This window comes from Lacerta agilis, chromosome 6, assembly GCF_009819535.1.
Source record: "Lacerta agilis isolate rLacAgi1 chromosome 6, rLacAgi1.pri, whole genome shotgun sequence".
NCBI classification, from domain to species: domain Eukaryota; kingdom Metazoa; phylum Chordata; class Lepidosauria; order Squamata; family Lacertidae; genus Lacerta; species Lacerta agilis.
In genome coordinates, this window is record NC_046317.1 from 79,414,847 (window position 1) to 79,439,168 (window position 24,322).

At 43.5% G+C, this 24,322-nt stretch overlaps 1 protein-coding gene across 1 annotated transcript in view; it reads right to left on the reverse strand.

Annotated features, from left to right (window-relative positions):
* Positions 1 to 18,372, reverse strand: part of BCAS1 (brain enriched myelin associated protein 1) — a 55,792-nt gene extending 37,420 nt beyond the window's left edge. The window contains 4 exon segments of the mRNA XM_033153573.1: positions 1,543 to 2,111; positions 11,108 to 11,195; positions 12,382 to 12,461; positions 18,224 to 18,372. Of these exon segments, the coding sequence (XP_033009464.1) occupies positions 1,543 to 2,111; positions 11,108 to 11,195; positions 12,382 to 12,453 (729 nt within the window). The 5' untranslated portion in view covers positions 12,454 to 12,461; positions 18,224 to 18,372.
* Between the last annotated feature and the right edge of the window lie 5,950 nt (positions 18,373 to 24,322).

Below are 24,322 nucleotides of genomic sequence, written 5' to 3' on the forward strand. Positions count from 1 at the left end.
CCAAATTCATAGAATTGTAAAGTTGGAAGGCACCCTGAGGGTCATCTAGTCCAACCCCCTGCAATTGCAGCTGTGCTTGGGTGGTGTGAATTGCACTAGGGCCACAGCTGGGGAAAACATTTTCCCGATCTCAGTTATTTCCCTGAAAGTGCTACTTGCCTTACCATGGAAAACACACAAGTACTGTACTTATGTCCTATCACTGACTTTAAACACTGAAGATCCAAGGTTCAATCCTGGCATCTCTGATTAGGAAAAGACCTGGTGATAGAAAGACCTCTGAGATTCTACATGACTGCTGCCAGTCAGAGTAGACAATACCAGGCTGCATGGATCAATGTTCTGACCTGGTATAAGATGGCTCCCTATAAGAAAAATCTAAGCAGATGAAAGGGTCAACCATAGCCCAAATCCAGTTTGGTTTGTGTGTGCTTTAAAAAAAGGGGGGGATGTTGGGATATTTAAGAACAGATCATTCACATCTTATTTAGTTTGACCCTTCGATAGAAGGGCATGAGCTACTGCCGGACCATGTGGATAGTCTTGAGCTAAATGTAACAACAGTAAATGAAGCCATCTAACTCTCAGTAATGGAATAAGCCATGTAGGATTCTCATTCCCAGAAGTTTTTTTGTTTTTAAAGCCATCAGAATGTTTGGGGGTTATGTATGAAGTATCCAAAATATATGTTGTTAGAAATGAAAGCTATTGGGTCTTTACGCTCAAAATTCAACTGCAGGCAAACTCAAAACCCAACACAAAAATAAAAAGGTGGGGTACAAGACAGATTATTTAAAAAAAAACCTCCCCCTCCCCGATTCACAGAATCCTATTAGTAGTAATTCCACCTTTTGTTTTAAAGAATAACCTGCACAATAAATAGAGTTTACTTCTTTACAAGCAGGGGATGAGGTTAGTACAAAATGCATGGCTGAATTTGACTGTAGAAATGGTTGTACTGTATTTTCAATCCAGAAATTGGTCTAGAAAAGTGAAAGAAGTCTACTTTGGTTTCACCTTGCCTTCTCCATGTATGTAGTTTCATGGTGAAACTCTATACATAAATTTGGTGGCACCTGCCTCACACTAAGGTCACCACAAGTTGACCAATGGCTGAATCTTGAACACTAAACCCAAAGAAGATAAGAACACAAAAACATAAGAAGAGCATTGGTAGAAATGTCTCCTATTTTCACAACTTTTCTTATGGTAGAAACATTTCAGGTACCAGTAGTTGAAATTGTCACCACACCTTAATTACCATTCAATGAGACTGGGGGCAGGGAGCAGGCAATGATGCTCAGTGGGCCAAATTTGGCTTCTGGGCTCCTAGTCAGCATATTGTGCTGCAGAGCTAACATTGCAGCTGCAGTGGATTATTATTTCTCTCCAACAGGTGGCTGTTCCACCTCTGTCACTCAACGGGGATTTAGCTTCTCATCACATTGTACAGTGTGGTGCTATCTTGTCCCATTAAAAAAAAAACACCTACAGACAGACTTAATTAGAAACAAATTATACTGTCCTGTTTTGTTTACTTGCCTTCCCCTGCAAGACATTCTCTGGCGTGCTTTGTAATCCTGCAGTTCCTTCTGCTGTGATGATGACACCTGGATCCTCTTCCTTCACCTCCCCTTGGCTTTGGTCTTGTGCTTTGATCTTGTCTTTCCCCCTTTCCACTTTGAAGAGTCTGTCGAAAAAGCTTAACTCTTTGGGCTTGGACAAAGCGGCATCCTCCTCCTCTGCCTTCCCCGGTGCCGTGAGTTCAATTTCACAGAGAGATTCTTCCCTTAGGTTTTTATCTGAAGCTTCCTCTGTCGCAGCTGCAGCAGGAAGGTCCACATTCTCACTCAAGGCTTTGTTCGCTGGGGGTGCTTCTGAGCTGACATCAAGCTGAGCCGATCCAGCCGATGCATTTGCTGCTTTCTCTTCGGTACGTCCTGGTACAGGCCGTGAAAATGCAAAGACAAAACGAGATTTGGCAGCTGGTGGGGCCGCCTTGGCCTCCTTCCCAAGATTATTTCCACTGGCCTCGGAGCTGGAGCTGAGCTCCATTGTCTTCTGGGAAGAAACGGCCACATTATCCTGGACAACACTCACTCTTGCATCCACTACAAGTACAAACAAGAAAACAGCAATTATCCATCATGACAGGAAAGATGCACTATTAATCATAGCTGCCTGTGTATTTAATGGACTGATTGTAAACTGCAATGGCTAAACAAGCACAGTGTGTACGTGTCATTCTCGTTACAAAGTGTGAGCTTTGGCCTATCGGCTTACACATGGAATATGGGTTGCTGAAGCCCACTGTATTGTCATTGTTGACTTTGTATGGCCCACACTTTGATGACACTGGAGCTATATAAGCTATAGGGCAAGGGTGAGGAACTCTTTCTGGTCAGCTGGCCAGATCCTTATCTCCCTACCCCTGGAGAGCTAAATTGGAAAGGTGAGTGTCCTAGAAACAGCAGGTGATGTTGTGCTTTGAAGCCCCAACTGTTGGGACTTCAAAGTGCAACATGGAGGTTGTTTGAAAGCTCTTTTACAAACAGCCCCATGCTGCTCTTTGAATGTCCAAAACCCAGATGTTTAAAGAGCGACGTGGAGCTGTTTGCAAAAGGGCTTTTAAATAGCCCAGCACTGTATTTTGGCTTTGTATGCTTGCTCACAGCAGTGGGACTGGTAGATACAGCCAATTGAGCAGGATAGAACTCTCCGCTCACCAGCTGATGTGTTGAGGGTTCAAGCCTGCTGGATGCAGGGGTCTGCTTCACCAGCACATTCCCTGATGATGGCATAGAATGACAGGGTTAGAAGGAACCTACTGCTAATCATTTGCAGCAGTTTGGATTTGTCAAAGGCTTTGTCTCTGCATGCCCTGTGCGGTAATGGACATAATTGTTTTTTGTTTTGTTTTGTTTTTAAAGACAAAAGTTACAAAAGTGTAGCTTCCCGATTATCGTTCTTTGTTGAATCATTAGAAACTGAAACCACGTAAGAAACTGCATGCTGGAGACTTCCAAAGCAGAACATGCTTTGAGTTGAGTGTAACTAGTTCCTGAAACTGGGAATGGAAATCTTTAGAAATCTGACCAAGTATTTGCATTGTTGTGAGAAAGATGAGATTTCCAGAAGTAAAGGCAAGTTTCCCCTTGCCAGAAACAGTGTAGAATTGTCCTCAAAGGCAAAGGAAATTGTGAGGTTTCAAGGTACAGTTTCTGAGAATTGACAATGTGGAAATGCAACAAAACCTGTTCTTTTATTGCAGAATGAATAAACTAATTGTTAACTCCCTTCAAAGCACAATAGCTGAAGGAATCTGTGTTCTTATTTGCTGTGACTATTCCAATGCTGCCTTTAAATCAGGGCCAGCCCTACCTTTGGCTATTCCCCTCCCTTGAATGGCAGAGCTGAGTGTGCCAACCAGCATATCATTAACCCCCTAAAGTAGTGTACTGCTAACTTGCATTCCACTGTCTTTTGCTCTAGAGCTTGGAGCTGCCACTTTAGCAGCAGCATTCGGGTGGTGCAGGTGTGGCTGTGTTGCTCTCCTGACTTCCCAACACTGTGCATCATGGCTGCTTACAGGGAAGGAAGGTGGATGAGTTGCAAGGCAGCAGGGAGCTTGGCAGGTACAGGCCTGGTGGCAGAGCGAATCTGATGTTCCTGCTACCAGGCCCGCACTGGGCCGAACTCTCTGATGCCTTGGCCCACCCACTCTCCCAGTTGGACCATCAGGACAGCAACACATCCACACCTTCCCTGCTCTGCCAGCTGCTGGAGGCTCCATCCTTTCCTAGCACTTAGCCCAGGTCCTGATTTGAGGTGTTACATGTGCTTCACCCTTCTCCCAAGTAGCTTCACATGCAGCTAGCTCAGTGTTCCTCAAACTTGGGTCTCCAACTGTTTTTGGACTACAACTCCCATCATCCCTAACTAGCAGGACCAGTGGTCAGGGATAATGGGAATTGTAGTTCCAAAACAACTGGAAGCCCAAATTTGGGAAATCCTGAGCTAGCTGGACTTTCTTTCTTTTCTGCCCTTGTAAACCTGGGGGTGGGTGATATGGGAAGATCCAAGGCCCAGCTAAGAACCCAAGCAGTCCTGGGGCCAGATTGTTAGGGTCCTCAAGGCCATTAGTGGTGTGGAGATCTGCTGAGGGATCCCACTCTTTCTCCTCTATCTCCAAGGATAGTGAGAGTCTAGGTTCCAGGACTGGGGAGGGCTGAACCATGACTTCCTACCACTCTGTTGTCCTTAATAGCACCTTGTCCTTGGTCTGGGGCCATCCCTGCAATTCTCAAGCTCCCTTGAGTCACTGTTGTCCTATCCCTGAACTTCCTTAAAGAGGCCTTAATTTGAGAATTCTGGTTCTAGAGCAATGGATCAAAAAAACCTGCCATAAGCTTTCATTAATCAACATGTACAAGGCTGCAGGATCTAGCCTGAAAATGGCATCCTTTCACTCACACAAGTGAAATCAAGCACAAAGATAAAAGCATGCCACGGTCGATTGACATACCTTTGATTTCAGAAACTACACCGAGGCAAGACAGACATGAAAATCATTTCTAAATGCGTTTCTTAAACAGCTGTGGAAAGACATGAGCCAAGTGTACAAGACAAAGCAGGAAAATGGAAAGATCCCACTGTGATGATGCCTTTGCAGCTGTGAACTAGTAAAGCATTATAGGAATGTAGCTTATTTCAGGGTGTCCAGAACTATCAGCAAAACGGAAAAGAAAATGATCATGAGCAATATTCACACGATATTTTACAGTCACCACTTTCCATTTCAAGATCTGTTGCACGAACATGTCTGCACTGCTTGTGACCCACCAAGGTTGAATTTCACCAAGTAGTACTTAGGTTTGATGCATATTCTGCAGCTGGTCCAAACAATCCAGGACCGGCTAATAAACCCAGCTAATTAACTGCCCCATGAGAATAACATATATTGGCTTTCCTCCCCATTCACATCTGTGTAGCAGAATCCAGCTAGAAATGCATCTTCACTGAACACATACAGTTCCACCTCTAAGAGGCATCCGACTCACATCAGCCCCAGCCAGTATGATAAATGATAGGAGTTAACAACATCTGGAAGGTCCCAAGTTAACCACCACTGGTCTAGACATAGCTTTCAGCCTATTCATATGACCCAGCTTCTATTATAATAATGTGAAGGAAAGATCACCAGTGTTGAAGCAATGATTCTTCAACATCAACTTTGTTGAACTGGTCATGTTGTGCGGATGCCTGATGATCGTCTTCCAAAGCAACTACTCTATTCCGAACTTAAAAATGGAAACCATAATGCTGGTGATCAACAAAAGAGGTTTAAAGACTGTCTCAGTGCCTCAAGGCAAATTTTAAAAAATGTATAAACACTGACAACTGGGAAACACTGGCCTGCGAGTGCTCCTACCAAAGGTGTCGTGGGCTTTGAAGACACTCGAATGCAGGACGCAAGGGAGAAACGTGCTAAGAGGAAGGCACGCTTGGCAAATCCACACTGTGATCAACTCCCACCCAGAAACCAATGTCCCCGCTGTGGAAGGACGTGTGGATCCAGAATTGGCCTCCACAGTCACTTATGGACTCATTGTTAAAACCATGTTTATGGAAGACAATCTTACTTGGCTACGAGTGATCGCAGAAGAAGAAGAAGAAGAAGAGAAGAAGAAGAGAAAAGAAGAAGAAGAAGAAGAAAAGAGAAGAAGAAGAATGTGAACTGCCCTGGGAACCAGGGATGAAGAGTGGTATACAAATTTAATAAATAATGACAAGCTGGGTATTTTAGCTGCAGAATCAGCCATATAACAAGCAGGTAGGCTCTACTGGGTCCACAGATGAAGAGGGCAACTTTTCAGCACTGGAGCTCCACCAGACCACAGGAATGGCTTGGGCACATTGACTATCTGGGTTGCTTTTGTTATTTTAGCAGATTGGTAAACTTACTGCCACCCATTTACTAAATATGCTGCTAAATACACACAAGCCAGGGTGCTAGGAAGTCTGGGAAAGTATCAACAAGATGAAAGATACAGAGAAAGATCAGAAATTGTAAATTTGATGGTGCTGCATGAAGTCTTGGTTCTCTATAGTCTCCTTTGTCATCACTAGGATACATTGTTCTTTAGCACTTTATGATGGGGCACTTAATTTGTGAATACTTCATTCTCTGCTCATGAGGAGGATCTAGAAAGCTTCAATGGAGCTTGGCCACTTATTGGCCTTATCTCCAAATGGTATAAATGTGTATGGAGTAATTGTGAGCTGGGACTGGTTATATTTGCTCCATATAATTTCCCTTTGCATGGTGTGGGGAGTGGAGTAAGAGTGAGACATCATCTTTCTTACCCACAACTCACCCATCTGATGCACCTGCCCCTGTCCTGCATAGGAGGCTTCCTGGGAGCCTCATGGAAAACACATTGAGGTTTCTAAATACAGTGGTACCTCTGGTTACGTAACTTAATTCATTCTGGAGGTCCGTTCTTAACCTGAAACTGTTCTTAACCTGAAGCCCACTCTAGCTAATGGGGCCTCCCGCTGCTGCTGCGCCGCCAGAGCACGATTTCTGTTCTTATCCTGAAGCAAAGTTCTTAACCTGAAGCATTATTTCTGGGTTAGCGGAGTATGTAACCAGAAGCGTATGTAATCCAAGGTACCACTGTACCTCAGTATAGAAGCTATCAATATCTATTATATACACATATAGCTACACTTTTATATGCCTGTTGTCTTGGTCCATGGAGTTTTCTGGCAGGCATACTGGAGTGGGTTGCCAGTTCCTCCTCCAGGACTGCAAGAAGATCAAACCTATCCATTCTCAAGGAAATCGGCCCTGAGTGCTCACTAGAAGGACAGATCCTGAAGTTGAGGTTCAGTACTTTGGCCACCTCATGAGAAGAGAAGACTCCCTGGAAAAGACCCTGATGTTGGGAAGATGGAGGGCACAAGGAGAGAGGGGATGACAGAGGATGAGATGGTTGGACAGTGTTCTCGAAGCTACTAACATGAGTTTGGCAAAACTGCGGGAGCAGTGAAGGATAGGCGTGCCTGGCGTGCTCTGGTCCATGGGGTCACGAAGAGTCGGACATGACTGAAAGACTGAACAACAACAACAATAGCTACACTTTAATTTTCTCAGCAGGGTTCTTGTTGTTGACTTTTAACCAGCACCTGTTTTTAGTTTGTAAGTAGCTTAACAGAGTAATGCAACATTCTTGAAATTCAAGATCTAGCACATTTCAGATTATCTTGCAACGATTTATGGTTTTCTTAAATTATGCATGCCAGTTCAGTAAACAAGTGCCAGTTTTTCAGAAAGACCAGACTTGTTTTTGAGAGAAAGGGCTTCACTTACTTGCCGTGGCAGAAAGTGTTGTTAATCCATGACATTTAGGTCAACGTCTCAGATTAGGGGTTTGAATACACTGTTGTGCCTTCAGCCATGACTACATATTAAGAGGCATATAAATGGCTTCATGCACCTTGAAACAAAGGTCCAACTCATTTCACACCACTGCCTTGAGAAAGGGTGTGCAGAACTTTTTTTTTCACTTTCATTTGTGGCAGAGCTAGATACAAACATGGATAAAGCGTGCCTGCTATATTGCTGACATCCCCTTGTGTTTGTGTGAAACAATAGAGAACGATTTTACATTTAGCATATAGAAAAGGTGTGTAAAATACTTCCTGTGTTCTGATGTTAAATAACAGGAAGGCCTTGAGAGATGCACAGTTTTGAATGCCGTGTGGGACCCAACAACTTGGAAGCAACTATCCACACAAGCAAAGTGTCTTGTTGAGAATGGGGTTCAGCTAAAATTTGATGCATCAGAATGATGTGTGCTGGATGTGGCCCCATAAGACAGACAGCAAACAGCTGCAAAACACGCTGCTTAATTAAAGAAATGCTTCTGATTTAATACAGACACGGGGCAGCGGGAAGTACGTGCTTATCTTTTTAATCAAGGTCTCCATTAAAACAAATGTTACCATCTTCAGAGAAGCTTTATGTGAACAGCTGCACTTGTTCAGGTTGTAACACAAAACAAGTCAAATGCCACCAAGCCTGCACACCTGTTGTCTGTATTCTGACAATTGCTTGACATCCCCTCCTGTTTTTTGCTTTTTTTTTTTTTTTTTTGCTTTTCCTTTTTTGCAGTCCCGGCAGGCAACAAAAACAAGATCCTTATCAAACCCCGGGTGGCCAATGGGCTGTTTTGGCTTGTTGTGCTACACAACTGGGGTCACCAACCTTTTTGGGCCCACGGGCCCATTTGGATTTTTGAGTGAGTGCTGTGCACTCACTAGGATTCAGTCCGATTCACTAAAATTAATCTGAGCTTTGAAAAGCACATAGAGTAAAATGGGAAGTGGGAAAGAACAGCACTCTTCTGATTTCCTTATTCAACACTCAGGGGCGTAGCAAGGTAAATTGGTACCTGGGGGCAAAAATTTTTTTTTTGTCAACCCCCCCCCCCCCGAGGTATGGGAAGGTCAGGTGGTACCCAGTGCGGAAAATTTCTTGTCAACCCCCCCCCATTGACCCCCCCCCCCGCAAAAATGGTTTTATGTTATTTCATATTTTCTTACAAAGGAATAATAACAAGTAATAATAATAATAAACTTTTATTTATATCCCACCCTCCCCGGCCGAAGTCGGGCTCAGGGTGGCTAACATCAGATACATAACATTGGTATAAAATCAAACAATAATTAAATTACCTCCTAAAAGCATCTCAAAATCAAGTTAAAGTCTAATTAGATGGCTTTCCACAGGGTTAGGCTTGGGAACAGTAAGTGCTCCACTGAACTAAAATTTCAGCCTTCACGACATAAGAAAACAGCCAAGTAAACAGCTATTTTGGTGGAGGAGGGTCAAGATATTAACCAATATGCATGAAATTTCATATATAGCTATATAATCCCTAGTATAGTAAGATAAGACCTTCGGAGCAGGCATTTAAAAAAAAGAATTTCAAAAAAAATTGTTCCTTGATCATTTGTCACCACCTCCATTATGGAACTTGGGGCGCCCCGCCCCCTTGCTACGCCCCTGTCAACACTACATATCTCTCCAAGGGGGACGGGAGAGTATCGGCATTGTCATCAGAGCACAAGGAGAGCCCTGCAGGATCAGTTCAACAGCCCATCTAGTCCAGCATCCTGTTCTCAAAGTGGCCACCCAGATGTCTGCAGGAAACCCACGAGCAAGACTCAAACACAAGAACACTCTCCACCACCACTTCATCACCAGGTGAAGACTTCAAGGGCACCATGTTGGTGACCTCTGTGTTACAAGTTGGGGAAGACTTCCATTGTCCTTGAGTGTGCATACACACAATACAGGCAGACATAAGCACAGGAAAATGTCAATCCTCTTTTGCAGAGAGCATAGTCTGGCAGAGAGGAGTGACAAGCCAACTTCTGAATGAGTCAGAGAAAGAAGTCAAATACCATTAATCACTCTGAGTTAACACCCACAACTTATATATGATATTGACATACCCGGTATCTGCTTTTTGTGCTGCGCCTGAACCTCCACCTATGTACTGTACACAGAAAAGAGTCAAGTGACCAATAAATAAATAAAATATAAGCAGGGCTATGGAGAATAGGGTTCATTTGTGTATTGGTGCCATCAGATTATGGACAGCCGTTTTGAAACAATCCCCTGGAGGTCTGCTTGTAGGAATGTTATGCAGAAATTAGTCCACACAACTTTGTCTGTTCATGGGATCCAGTAGTAATCTAGTAACCTGTTCACAGACACACCCAAGAAGCCCTGCAGTCCCCACCCCAATCGTTACATTGGAAGATTACCCTAAAGCCCACAGCAAAAAACATCCAAACCCTTCATAGACTAGGAGTGTGGAAGAATTCAACCTTTGCCTTGCTTTTCTATTACGCTGTTTCAAAGGAAAACAAAACCAGCTAGGCCAGACCCCTCCTTTCTGATCTACTGGCAATGATCAACTCTCCCTCAAATCATGTCCAACTTTATGTTTTGCAACATGTCCCTCTCTCATTCCCCATCACTTTTCCTGATGATTTTAGAATTTAGACTAAAGTTGCACCCCCCAAGTGGAATCACTTGATCACATTAAGGGCCAGCTGCATTAATATTCACTGCACGACACATATGCAGCTCTCTGTTTTGCAAATAGATTCCCATACCTTGATCCTAAACACACACTTTCATAAATGCAGCAAACCAGCCATGCAGAAGCCACACAGCTCGTACTAAGCAGGCAGGTGTTTCCTCGGGGGTGTGATAAATGATGTGGTTTTGTCTTACATGGTTTTATCTCATGCATGTTTTATAAAAGCTTCCTGGCTTGTCATTGTTTCTGGCTCCCAGCCTTTGCCTATACTATACTGTACTATACTATACTATACTATACTATACTATACTATACTATACTATACTATACTATACTATACTATACTATATATACTATACTATACTATACTATACTATACTATACTATACTATACTATACTATACTATACTATACTATACTATACTATATAGTATGGACTGTATACCAATATGATTAATGTCTGCTTAATGTGTATGATTTACATACATCTCCTGTGAAAAGGAATGCCAGAGAGAAATGCCAAAGAGATTGTATCTTTTATAAGTCTAAACTGCAATCAGTATAGGAAGAGGCAAACTGATGAATGACACAGAATAAAAAGTATTTTGTTTCTAGACAACGATCTAAGCGAAATAACTAAGAAACACCCATTGTCCCCATATGTGTCCAAGAACAAGGCCTGGATTATATGTAGCAACCATGCAGAGCTGTCCTGAACACTCTATCTATTGCAGCTAGCAAAGAGTTTGATACACCTAGATTAGCAGAGGTTGACCCACTAATGTGCATCAAAAAGGCACATTCTCATATCAGATTACATAACAACTGTCCCCTAAAATCTTGCACATTTTTATATCCAGGAAGTGAACATTTGCACAAATGTGTGGGTGTGGATTTCTCTTTGCACAGGGGGCTTGTTTAAATCAGCTGGAGTTGGAGGGCCCATCCAGAAATGGGTATGACTGCCTTTCCTTCTCTGAACATACCTGCATCACCATTTGCAGAAGGAACAGTCTGTACAGTCGGGATTGTGACAGGTCCATTCTTAATGTTGTCAGGAGGTTCAGATGAAACCTGGAGCATCAGACTGAAGGTTAGTCGTTGAAACTGCTTGGTCACAAACCTTGCACAATTTTGAACACTGCAGTAATAAACCCTGACTCGGTTAAGAAGAGAGTGGTTCATTATTACCTTGGGCTTGTGCATTCCCTCTTTCCTCTCCCTATTCCCATCATGCCCTTTACATCAGAACTGGACAAACTATGTTTTGCTCAAACCAGTTTTCCAGGCTCGGGTGTGTAACAACAAACCATGGCTTGCCATTAAACTAGAAGTCAGGGAAAGAATGAAAAAGTGTGAGTAGAGGAAGGAAGCCTAAGATGTGCAAGCCTGAAATAATTCTGGGCACTGGAGTTCACCCCTCAACGAGTTACAATTCCTGGCAACACTTAACAAATTACAGTGGTTCTTGAACAGCTTAGTTGAAATACAAATTGGCTCCTGGACGCCAAAAACTCAGAAGTGTTCCGGTTTTCAAATGTTTTTCAGAAGTCGGACATCAGACGCAGCTTCCACTTGAGTGCAGAAAGCTCCTGCAGCCAATCGGAGGCAGCACCTTGGTTTTCGAACATTTCGGGAGTCAAGCGGACTTCCGGAACGGATTACGTTCGAGAACCTAGATACCACTGTATAATGCCCAGAGTGCTTTGAGGGAAAGAATGTGCTTCAAATGTGCTTTAAATGTACAGTATAGTGTGTATTCATCCTGGGAGGAGATGTGTGGGTGGAGGAGACTCAGCTATGGAATTCTTAAATTTACTTTTGTACTTGGATCACTCCCATTTGTATTTGGGTATTTCAACAAACAAATAGCATGGGACTTGACCCTTCTGAGCCACAAAGCTTTGTCTATCCCCGGTTGGTGTTCTATTTGCTTATCTAATCATCATTTAGCTAGAGATCCACCCTGTTCACTGCTGCCCTTCACTGTCCTTGGTTGATGTATCCCATCCCTACCACCATCCTGGAGCTGTTTCCTTACATGTGCCATTTTTATAGGTAGAGGCATCCATCCAGGCATGCACATATCCCTGCATTTTCCCAAGATAGTACAAAATACAAAAGCAGTCTCTAAATACAGACTGCATTTCTTTCAGCCCAGCAAGTGTAGTGGTGGGCTGCCAAAGACACAGCTTGCGCATTTTCAATACAATTTGACCAGCCTAGACAAAGCAGAACAAAGAAATCTACGGATTTTTACCTTTGAATATGCTGTTATGTAAACAGGTTCATCATCTTCAGGTTCCTTTTGCATGGACATTGTGTTTCCCATAGTGGACGCTGTGTTTGAGAAAATACAGAATTTAGGAAACGTGGAGTTGACTGAGCAGGCTTTAGCCACATTTCAGAGCAGGGATGCAGTAGCAGGACCCTAGGGCTTGCCGATCAGAAGGTCGGTGGTTCAGATCCCTGCGATGGGGTGAGCTCACGTTGTTCGGTCCCAGCTCCTGCCCACCTAGCAGTTCAAGTGCAAGTAGATAAACAGGCACCGCTCTGGCAGGAAGGTAAACGGGGTTTCCGTGCGCTGCTCTGGTTCGCCAGAAGTGGCTTAGTCATGCTAGCCACATGACCCGAAAAAATTGTCTGCGGACAAATGCCGGCTCCCTCGACCTATAGAGCGAGATGAGCACGCAACCCTAGAGTCGTGCGTGACTGGACCTTACGGTCAGGGGTCCCTTTACTTTTTTATGGGGATGTGAGAGACACTAAACTGTAGTTCGTATTCTCACATACACCACCACTTCTCTGAGTCGTTGAGAAGTTTCAGATGCATCTGTTTGCCCAGTTTTAAATTACCTTTGGAAGGAGGTTACTGGAGGCTTAGTGGCATTAGGCAGTATTTACATGTATTAACAAATCTACTGGCAGAGCACAGGTGGAAGCACAGCTTGACTTACAAATACTCCACTGGGCAGTGAAAGTCATAGAACCATAGATTCATAGAATTGTAGGGCTGGAAGGGACCCAAAGGGGCAGCTATTCTACCCCTGTGCAATCCAGGGGTATTCTTGAGAGAGGCAAGCTGCACCTTGAGATACTGTTAGCTTACAGAGCCCAAACTCAGCTCTGTCTCCTATTTCAAAATGTAGTCTTGCTCTTTGCACACACAAACACCTAGATCACAACATCCTTAGCTAGGGTCGGGAAGGTGTTGCCCTTCCCATTTGAAAAACTACAGATGCTTTATCAATAAGCAATTGTTTAACAATTTAGCCCCATGGAATCAACATCACATGAAAATCCCTAGCCATTAATCTGCAGTTCCCCTAACAATAAATGTCCCATTAAGGAAGTCTCCAGCAGTACGTCTGACACCATTAACCCTATCCTGTTCAAACCCAGATCTGTTGCTCATGTGGTAGAGAAAAGGCATGGCACCTCTGCCCTCCATCATGCAAATTATGTTCAAAACATAAGGAATAAGGAGAATCCTGGTGAATCAGGCCAAATGCTCATCTTGTACAGCATCCTGTTCTCACAGGGACCAACCAGATGCTTATGAGAAGCCTGCAAGCAGGACTAGAGCCAGGCAAAATCCCTTGAGGATGTGCAGAGCAGGGCTGCTATGGGCATGTGGTCTGGAAAGCCCCAATAGCTGGACAGAAGACAGGAGGGCTGAGGTCTCTCACTCCTAATGTACAGCATGTATTTTACCAATGGCATAGAAAGCTGCCTTATGACGTTGGTATGTCTAACTCAATACCTCCTACACTGACTGAATCTTTCCTAGCCTGACCCAGAAATTCCACAGATTGAACCTGGGACTCGTTGGAGCCTAGCTGTTACAGCATTATGAAAATGCAAAGAAAGAAAGATAGCACCCAACAAATCAAACCAAACTAGTCACTAAAAATGAAGCGAACAAGAGAGACATTGTGTGGTCCCTTAAAAGGTGCAATGAAAGTGTCAAGCAGATCTCACTTGGAAGGGATTTCCACAATAATTCAAAAACTACTTGAAAGTCAGGCAGGAAAATTTAATACCCCACACCAAACTGTTCACTTTTGTATTTTAATTTGCACTGCCTTTGCACATGATTGGGGCAGACCTACATGCAAAAGCGTGAGTCTGCCACCATCAAGTATCATCCACTTTGATTGATTGATTGATTGATTGGACAAGTTTATTTATATGACGCTTTTCCACAGTGAACGGTGCCCAAAGGGGCTTACAGCAATCATTCAAATCATAAAAATACAGAGCATTGGAAATACAAATATAAAAAATGCAGAACATGTCAGTAAATTCAAGAATGACAAAAATCAACAATTGGGCAAACACAGAATAAATTCAATCCTGCACACACACACACACACACACACACACACACACACACACACACACACACACAATCTAGGCTTAAGTACATAACATTACAAAGCAAACTAGAGTTAGTCAGGAGCCCCAGGTTTGCTTAGCATGATGTATACCAGGGGTCCCCAAACTAAGTCCCAGGGGCCGGATGCGGCCCAGTTGCCTTCTAAATCTGGCCCGCGAACTGTCCGGGAATCAGCGTGTTTTTACATGAGTAGAATGTGTCCTTTTATTTAAAATGGATCTCTGGGTTATTTGTGGGGCATAGGAATTCGTTCGTATTTTTTTTCCAAAATAGTCTGGCCCCCCACAAGGTTTGAAGGACAGTGGACCGCCCCCCCCACCCCCGCTGAAAAAGTTTGCTTACCCCTGATGTATACAATATCTAATACAATGTAAAAGGCAGGAAGTTTTGTCACCAAATTCAGGAAGTTTGGATCATGAGCCTAGAAGCCATTAGCCTTAGGTGCCAATCTGCCTATGACAAAAGACACGGGTGGGGGAAAATGTAGAACATGTGAAATATGTCAGACACGTGACTTATTGCTAAGCAAATATCCGGCTGCAGAGCCAGCAGCGGCACTCAGTAAACGGATGCTACCACCTGTGTACACACCCGAGGGGAAAGAAGGGTTGGCAACCTGTGGAAATGCTCGTTTGGCATTTCTGCAATTGTCTTGCTGGTCCCAGGAAATGTGTGCCAAGTGGTGCCCACCACAAATCTGGAGGGCAAAGTTTTCTATCTGTCTCTACTCTGTGTTGAAAGCAATTTCTCTGCTTCAGAGCCGACCGCTAAGGGAAGGGACTGGGATTAGTCACTCGGAGTAAACAAGAACCACCCTTGAACAATTCAAACAGGCACCCAGCTGAGCTCACGTCCTATTTGAAGCCTCTGCGATTTCTGCTTGGCCTTGAAGGCAAGCCTCTAGATTGCTCATTCCCTGTGCTGAATTCTCCTAACGGGGGAAACTCACACATTGGACTCCACAGGCAAACAGGTCCTGGGAACTTCGAAAGGGGGAAAGTGGATCGGGGAGGGTGATTTGGAGAAGAAAAACGACTGGCAGTGCAAAGGATTAAGCAGCCCCTCTTCACCTGCCACATCTCCAGTCAAGCCTCCTTTTCTTCAGAAAAAGCAAGGATCAGGGCTTGTTAACCGTAATAATGTTCATTGCCCCTTCTTGTCTCTGTTTCTTGCTTGCTTGTTTGCAGGGTTTACTTGGGTGACCAGTGTAATGTGCAAGTCAGAATACTGTGGGCACTTCCAAACTGTTGCTATTTTCAGATGGGATTCAGTCATTACCGGCAAATTCAGGTTGCACAAAGATTTGGTGATCTCGTGCAATAAACCTGCCTCCCCCCAATCAGACTTCTTTTTTTGCTATATACAAAAATGATGGGGAAACACGCTGTAAAGTGTGGGCAACATTTACTCAACACAAATCAGGGTGAACGCTCAGTAAACAGGTAATATGGAAGTGCCATGTGTCACGAACCTTGCTGCTGCAATGCTCTGGAATTTCCCGGCCTATTCACAACACTGCAAATTCGTAGAGGTTGCAACCAGGGGCAGCGGCAGGCAATTGCTGAAATGCACTCTAGCAGAATTCACCATACATCACTGGGGCCCAATGTCTGGCTTCCCTTGCAGAGGCAGCACTTGGATGTAGGGAGTGAGGTGCCAATTTAATATCCCATAATGCATCTGATGCAGTGTTGCGCCATGACTTTGTGAGACATTCAGGTTGTTACCCAGTGCTGGTCATAGGGTCATGCCTGACCTAGCTAGGCACTGTGATCTGTCATTTTAATTTCCCACAGTGCCCTGGGAGCAACACTACACCAGAGGTAATAAATGGGAAGCTGGAGCCCTGGCAGCTGCCCAAGGATGCTGCCTGCTGGTGCCACCCGTGGGTGCTAATATGAGCCGGAGGAGAGAAGAAAAAGGAAATTTGCAGCCGGTTGTAACATGTGAAATGGTTCCAAACATGGCATACTTAGCCAACGTATTTATATAATTCATGAGAATGCGCTACATTCCTCCACAGAGCCCACCTTTCCCACAAAGCCCTCCAGTCCTTTTCAATGAAAGAAATCAAATCAAATCCAAATTTAGGGTTGATTTGTGCATTGCAATACACTGGCAAGAGGAGATGTGCAAAACCATTTGTGCAATCTCTGTCAACACTTCTGAGTGTTGTGCAAAGGGCGAAGTATGCAAGCTGCATTCTCTTGCCGACAGCATAATGCTCAAGTTGTGTGAACACCAAAAGTGTGAAAAGGTATGTGTGAGGTTCCTATCCCTGTCTCATTATAAAGTGTGGAACATCTCGCAATCTGGACTCACTCCATTTGAAATCTCTCTCTCTCTCTCTCTCTCTCTCTCTCTCTCTCTCTCTGCCTCAGTTTCCTTTTATAAAATGGAAATGATAGCAATCAACCTTAGAAGAGTGTTGTGAAAATGATTAAGAAAATGCTTTTAAAAAAAGACACCTTACACCAGCTAAGCTACACACAGTGCAAGTAAACAACTAGAGCAGTGTTTCCCAACCTTGTGCCTCCAGATGTTTTCAGACTACAATTCCCATCATCCCTGACCACTGGTCTTGCTAGCTAGGGATGATGGGAGTTGTAGTCCAAAAACATCTGGAGGCACAAGGTTGGGAAACACTGAACTAGAGGAACAACTGCTGCCACTACTATTTTTTAAAGCTGTCTTTAATGCTTTTTTAAAAAATTTGCCGTGACCTAACCTGGGGCCTTCTGGTTAAGGGTGTGTAATAAGTATAATTAAAACAACAATAACAAATAGTGATAATATAATACCACCATCATCTTTGGTAGCCATGTCCAAAACTCAGATGATAATGGGCAGAAATACTCCAGTGTATTGGATTCCTGGCTGCATCATCACGTTAAAACTTACTATAGTATGTTTAGATGCAGAGACTATACCAAAATGAGAAGGAAGATATAGCTACGGTTCTATATAAGTCACTTCAAACTGTATACAGCTCTCCTGCTATATTTTCATTTACCCCAACCTTCCACCAAGGGGCTCCAAGCAAGAAGCATAGTCCTTTTTTCTTTACAACAACCCTGTGAGGTAGATTAGTCTGGAGATAGTAACTGGGCAAAGTGATCTTTCATGTCTGAGCTGGGATCGCACCAATATCCCACTGAGAGGCAGTGTGATGTGGCAGCTAGAGTGTTGGAACTGACTTGGGGAGTCCTAGGCTTGAATCACAGTTCACAGAGTGACTCCTGAGCCCATCGCCCTCCTAATCTGCCTCGCAGGGTTGTTGTGAGAATGAAGTAGCCTGCCCTAAACTAAAGCATTGCCGCTTTGGATCCTCTGCGACGTTGCAAGGGACCCTTAAGCACACCTCTTGAGTTTTATCCACCTTCCTTCCGCGACCCTTAAGAAATCTGAGATTGCTTGTGCTGTTGAGCTGGCCTTATCCCCTATCAGAGATCTGATTTCAACAAGGGGATAAGGAATGATTCTACTCTAAGGCAGAAGCAAGAAGGAACAGCACACACACACACAGCCATGTTGACAGGCAAACAAAACAACACTGTTTTGCGGCTTGAGAAACGCAAAATCCCATACAAAGGGCCATCCTTCAGCTTTCTAAATGCCTTGGGGCAGAGGAGAGGAGGGGGAAATGCTCCAAGCCTGAAAACTCTGAGAAGACCATAGCAACAAAAAGAAAAGGACAGCTTACCCTGGATGCTTTTCCGCCAAGACCCTGGCACTGCTGCGTAGCTCTCTTGGAGCTGTTCAGGCAGAGGTGCTGCAGTTTACAAAAGTCCTCCCCAGAGGCCAACAGGTGCCTTGCTGTGCCTTGGGCAATCTTCCGTACGAAATAGCGCAAACACTGGGTTAGCCACATATGGAGAGGGTGGAGTCCCTGCTCAAGTATTTTTGCTTCCTGGCTTCCAGGGCCACCCAAACCTGTTCAGTTACAAGCGTCCTTTTCTGGAGTTGATGATGCCTGTTAACTTCGTATGAGTAAAATGAAAGTCTGTGCAGTCAGGTATCATGTACTCATTGTGCTCTGAATGCAACTTAAGGAGATGTTTGTGCAGAGGTAAATCAAACCAAGTTCCTTTATTTTAAATATTTTTTATTGATTTCCACAAGCTTTACAAATTTACTTAAATTTCAATATATGGTTTTTTTTTCTAATATTTTGACTTCCCACCCTTACTTTTGTGATTATTCCCACCTTATAACTACTGCTTTATATAACATACTTTTATCTACTACAATTATCCTCTATTTCACTTATTTTTGCTTTCATCCCGCTGCTCATAATTCGAACCCTGTCCACATTTTCATTTGACTGTAGCAGCTCTTCAGATAGTCTGAAAATGGAAAATGTCATTTTCCATGAACAGTTCCATGAACAGCTCATCTCATTTATCTCTTATTTTTGCTGTCAATTTCTCCATTTCCGCATAGTCCATTAACTTTTGGAGCCATTCCTCCTTGGTTGGTACTTCTCATTCTTTCCATTTCCTCACATACAGGATTCTGCCTGCTGTTATTGCTTAAAGGTAAAGGTAAAGGGACCCCTGACCATTAGGTCCAGTCGTGTCCAACTCTGGGGTTGCGGCGCTCATCTCGTGTTACTGGCCGAGGGAGCCAGAGTACAGCTTCCGGGTCATGTGGCCAACATGACTAAGCCGCTTCTGGCGAACCAGAGCAGCGCACGGAAACGCCGTTTACCTTCCCACTGGAGCGGTACCTATTTATCTACTTGCACTCTGACGTGCTTTCGAACTGTTAGGTGGGCAGGAGCAGGGACTGAGCAACGGGAGCTCACCCCGTCGCGGGGATTCGAACCGCCGACCTTCTGATCAGCAAGCCCTAGTCTCTGTTGTTTAACCCACATCCCTTTTATTGCTTACGTACCTGTAAATAGTTTAACCATCTTTTTTGGAATCTCCATCCCTATTATCCCTAGGAGGAAAGCTTCAGGACTTTTGAGAATAACCAATTTGAACATTTTGTATGTAAATCACACTGAGTTCCATGTCCATAAGATAAAGGTGGAAAGGGTGGAAAGGAAGCAGGATATAAAAAGTTAAGGGTTATATACACACACGGGGGGGGGGCGTGTATTGCCTGTGGAGAGTCCCAAGGGAGCATAGCTGTCAAACCTCCCTGCTGTTCCCCACTGCTATATACATAGCTGTCAACCCTCCCTGCTTTTCCCAATGCTATAATAAGGGAATTTCCTGCAAAAAAGGGAAAGGTTGACAGCTATGCAAGGGAGACATGGAGAGCCACATTTAGCCTGCAGCGTTTCCAGGGGTCAGCAGACTTTTTCAGCAGGGGGCCGGACTACATTTTGAAGAAGAAAAAAAAGAACAAATTCCTATGCCCCACAAATAACCCCGAGATGCATTTTAAATAAAAGGGCACATTCTACTCATGAAAAAACACACTGATTCCCAGACCGTCTGCTTTAGGGCATCCTGGATCTCCAGGAATTATTAGGAATAATCAGCAATGTTTTCATAGGCAAACCAGTGTAATAAACCATTATCTTTATAAAGGGCAATAACTAGCATTTCTTGTACACTTCAAGTTATAAATAATAATGGACACTGAATATCAGCAAAGATTACAATCACAGAACTGTTTTTGTTTCTTCCCTCCCCCCTTCAGCATTGCAAAATAAATACAGTACTTAGATGCAACAATTTTCCTCTATTCATTATTTTTGCTGAATCTTCATCAACCATATATTTTGGAAAGTGGTTTGTTCGTTTGTTTGTTCACTATGAATTTGGACAGCTCTTAAGTTATTGTAACCAAGTTTTCCTTGATGGTTCCTGCGATCAAGGAGCAGCTTGTTTGGATACAATTGGCCACCATTTTGAATCAAGATGGCAGACCAAACCTTTCTTTTTTCTTTTTTAAATAATATTTATTGAAAATTTTTAGCAAAATAAAACATCAACAAAAAAAACAACAAAAATAAAAATGAAAAATGAAAAATAGATTATCTTTTTTTGTGATTGTGTTTGTATTGTATGATTTGCATTTTTCTTTGTTGTATATTTGTGTGTGAATGTATTCTTTTAAAATATTTTGAAATAAAGATTATTAAAAAAATAAAAAATAAAACATCAACATAACACATCTACAACTAATAAAAACAAAACATAACAACATACATATTTCTTATATCTAATATTTCTTCCTCACATCGTAGTGGGATTTCCTCCTGCCTCCTCCTCCTGCGTCCCTTGTCAAATTACCTTTTCGTAACTTCCTAAATTCATAACAATCCTAATCCATTTTCTACTTACTAAAAATCATTAAAATCTTATATTTCATTAACCTCATATTATAGCATTGCCTAATTAGTTAAATTTATATCTTATCATAATTCTTATCATGTTCAAATTTAATCACCTATCTTCTGCTCTACAACCTCACTTATTCTCCAGTTATATCTAACTTTCAATCATACAATGATTTTTTAAGTACAGTTTAAAATTCATCCATTCTTTTCCCACTGCGTCGTCCCTCTGGTCACGAAGTTTCCCGGTCAATTCTGCGAGTTCCATATAGTCCATCATTTTCATCTGCCATTCTTCTACCGATGGTAATTCTTCTGTTTTCCAGTTCTTAGCTATCAAAATTCTGGCTGATGTTGTGGCATACAAAAAGAAAATTCTATTGCACTTAGGAATGTCCTGGCCCAGGATGCCCAGCAGAAAAGCTTCTGGTTTCTTCTTAAATTTGTTTTTCAACACTTTTTTCATTTCATTGTATATCTTTTCCCAGAAGTCCTTTACCTTAGGGCACAACCACCACATATGGAAGAATGTTCCTTCTGTTTGTTTGCATTTCCAGCATTTATTACTTTGTCCATGATACATTTTTGCTAATTTCACCGGTGTTAAATACCACCTGTACATCATCTTCATTATATTCTCTCTCAATAAACTGCATGCTGAAAATTTAATATTTGTATTCCATAATTTTTCCCAATCTTCCAACATGATGTTGTGCCCCACACCCTTCACCCATTCAATCATTGTTGATTTTACCATTTCATCTTTTGTATGCCACTCCAGCGATAAATTATACATTCTGGAAAGATTTTTAATCTTCGGCTCAATCAATTCCTGCAGACCAAACCTTTCAAAACTGCTCTGATGTTTTGGTTTCTTAGATTTCCTGAGCAATGCTGGGTACAATACTGCCAGCAAGTGATAAGTGGCGACCATTCTTCTGGAAAGGCAGCATCCACAAAGAACCAGCTACATGCATCTTTACCGTGGGCTAAAATCTTGTTTTGAATCATTCCTCTTGCTTGCCTGGATAGAGAGAGATGTGGGACCTCTGCTGATTGCACAGCTGGAATATAACCTATGGTACAAAGCATCACATCTGTTGTGCCACCAGCTTCAATTTATGGTCCTGCCCAATGCTATTTTTCTAGAAAAAGAGGTGCCGGAGCTCACCATGAACTTCTCCCTTGTTCTCTTAGAATGGCAATGTTGCCCACCAGAGATGCCGGAGCCAAGCTCTGGCTGGAAAAAAGCCCTGGTCCCACCTACCACTGAGTTGTGGCCCCTAGAAGGCTGTCCAAGGGCCAGTGTGGCCCTTAAGCTGAACAAAGTTCCCCACCCCTGCTTTGAAGTTAGGGGAGGAGGATCAGGAACGGGTTTGGATGCCAAGCAAGTGCACTGGATGCCACCCATCTCAGGTGGTCACCCATCCAGGCTCCGGCCAGACTCAGTCCTTCAGAAAGGTGGTGGCCTCAAGTGCCTTCCAACCAAACCTTGTTATTGTAAAGTTTGCTGATGATAGGCCTCACTTGTTTAGGTTCATTACTGGCAAATCTGTGTCTGTTCTTACTGGATGCCTGAGAAGCACCACTGACTCTCTAATGCCCAGATGCTTGGGTCCATACACCTTGTCTCCTTTTAATAAGACCAGTCCATAACTTGCCTGCAGTAAGCAGGATGTCCTCCTTTGGGCTTTGCCCAGCCATATTTGCCCTGGTGGATATTCATTTTCCTTTATTTGCTTGAGGGTTATTCCACCCTCTGTGGCACTCATTATCCAGACATTTCTCTTTAATGTGTCACCTGACTTGGCTTGATCTCAGCCTGACTCATGCATTCCATAAATTAAAATACTCCCTTGCTTTCTTTCTGTTTTCCTTCTGCCTACTTGCAGATAACATCGGCATGGAAAGAAAAGAGAAGAAATGTTTTGGGTTTTGTTGGGTTGTTTTTTTTTGTAGAAACTGCTTCCAAGCCCACCCACCAGAGGAGTGAATGGATACGGCTCTCCAGAGAAGAGATGTAGGGAAGTGCTGGTGCTGGTTAAAAACTGGATGTGGAGTGTGTATGTGTGTGCATTTGGGGAGGGGTCACTTCTTCTGAACACAGCTGACTCACAGACACTCCATCACTCCCTCTGCACCACAGGCTGTCTACACCTACAGCATCCCCTCCCCTGCCCCTCTCCCTGCTGAAATCAGGCTTGAAATGAGCCTTCGATTGGCTCCAATAAAAGGCTTTCCCAAGCCTAATAGTTATACAGGGTGGGCAGTGGGCGAAAGAGACCATCTTCTTGGAGATTACAGCTGGAGAGGAAAGGTCAAGTTCCCCCTTCCCAGCTATACTCTCCCAGGAGGCTACTTCAAAATAGGCTTACAAAAAAAGTGAAAACACTTTTCTCAAGCCTAATTGTTGGTGGGAATTAGAAAGCGAGTGTGCGCAGGTGTGTGCAGTTGTTTGCAGTACATGCACAGTGCCCACAATTGTTTCTCCAGTTTTCAAAGGGGCCCTAAAAGTTGGTATCCCTTTTTGGGCCCATGGGAAGGTGGTGGGCTCCCCTTCATTGGAATTTGTTTAAAACTCAAAACCCTGTAAGATTAGGCAGCGTGGCCCAAGGTGCTTCCTGACTGAATCTTTGAACTATTAACACAACACTTGAACCACTACATGACACTGCCTCTATATATTCAGGTTATAAAAGCCCTTTGGGTTGTAATGAATAAGTATGAATGAGAGGATTGTAACCTTTACAACAGGAATGGATACCAGATGAACTTATGAAGCTGCCTTGTACAGAGTCAGACCAATGGTCCATCTAGCTCAGTATTGTTGGCACTGGCAGGCAGTGACTCCAGGGTTTCAAGTAGGAGACCTCACCAGTCCTTCCTAGAGATGTCGGGATTGAACCTGCAGCCTTCTCTGTGTAAAGCAGATGCTCTCTTACTGAGCTATGAATCATCCAAACCTGATGTCCTCCAGATGTTGTGGATTCCAACGCCCATCTGCCCTAGCCAACATGGCAAATGGTCAGGGATAATGGGAGTTGCAGCCTATCAATGTCTGAAGGCTCCTCATCCCTTGTTGTTGTTGTTCAGTCGTTCAGTCGTGTCCGACTCTTCGTGACCCCATGGACCAGAGCACGCCAGGCACGCCTATCCTTCACTGCCTCTCGCAGTTTGGCCAAACTCATGTTAGTAGCTTCGAGAACACTGTCCAACCATCTCATCCTCTGTTGTCCCCTTCTCCTTGTGCCCTCCATCTTTCCCAACATCAGGGTCTTTTCTAGGGAGTCTTCTCTTCTCATGAGGTGGCCAAAGTACTGGAGCATCAACATCAGGATCCTCATCCCTGCTTGGCAATAAAGGCAGCTGGTAGTGCTGACCAGCACTTCTGCTGTCCTCTGAATATCAAAATCTGGAGGCACAATCGGGCATGGTTACTTGCATGCCTTGCTTGTGATTGTCCCAGGATCACCTGGTGAAAACAAATTATTGGCGTGAGATAGATCC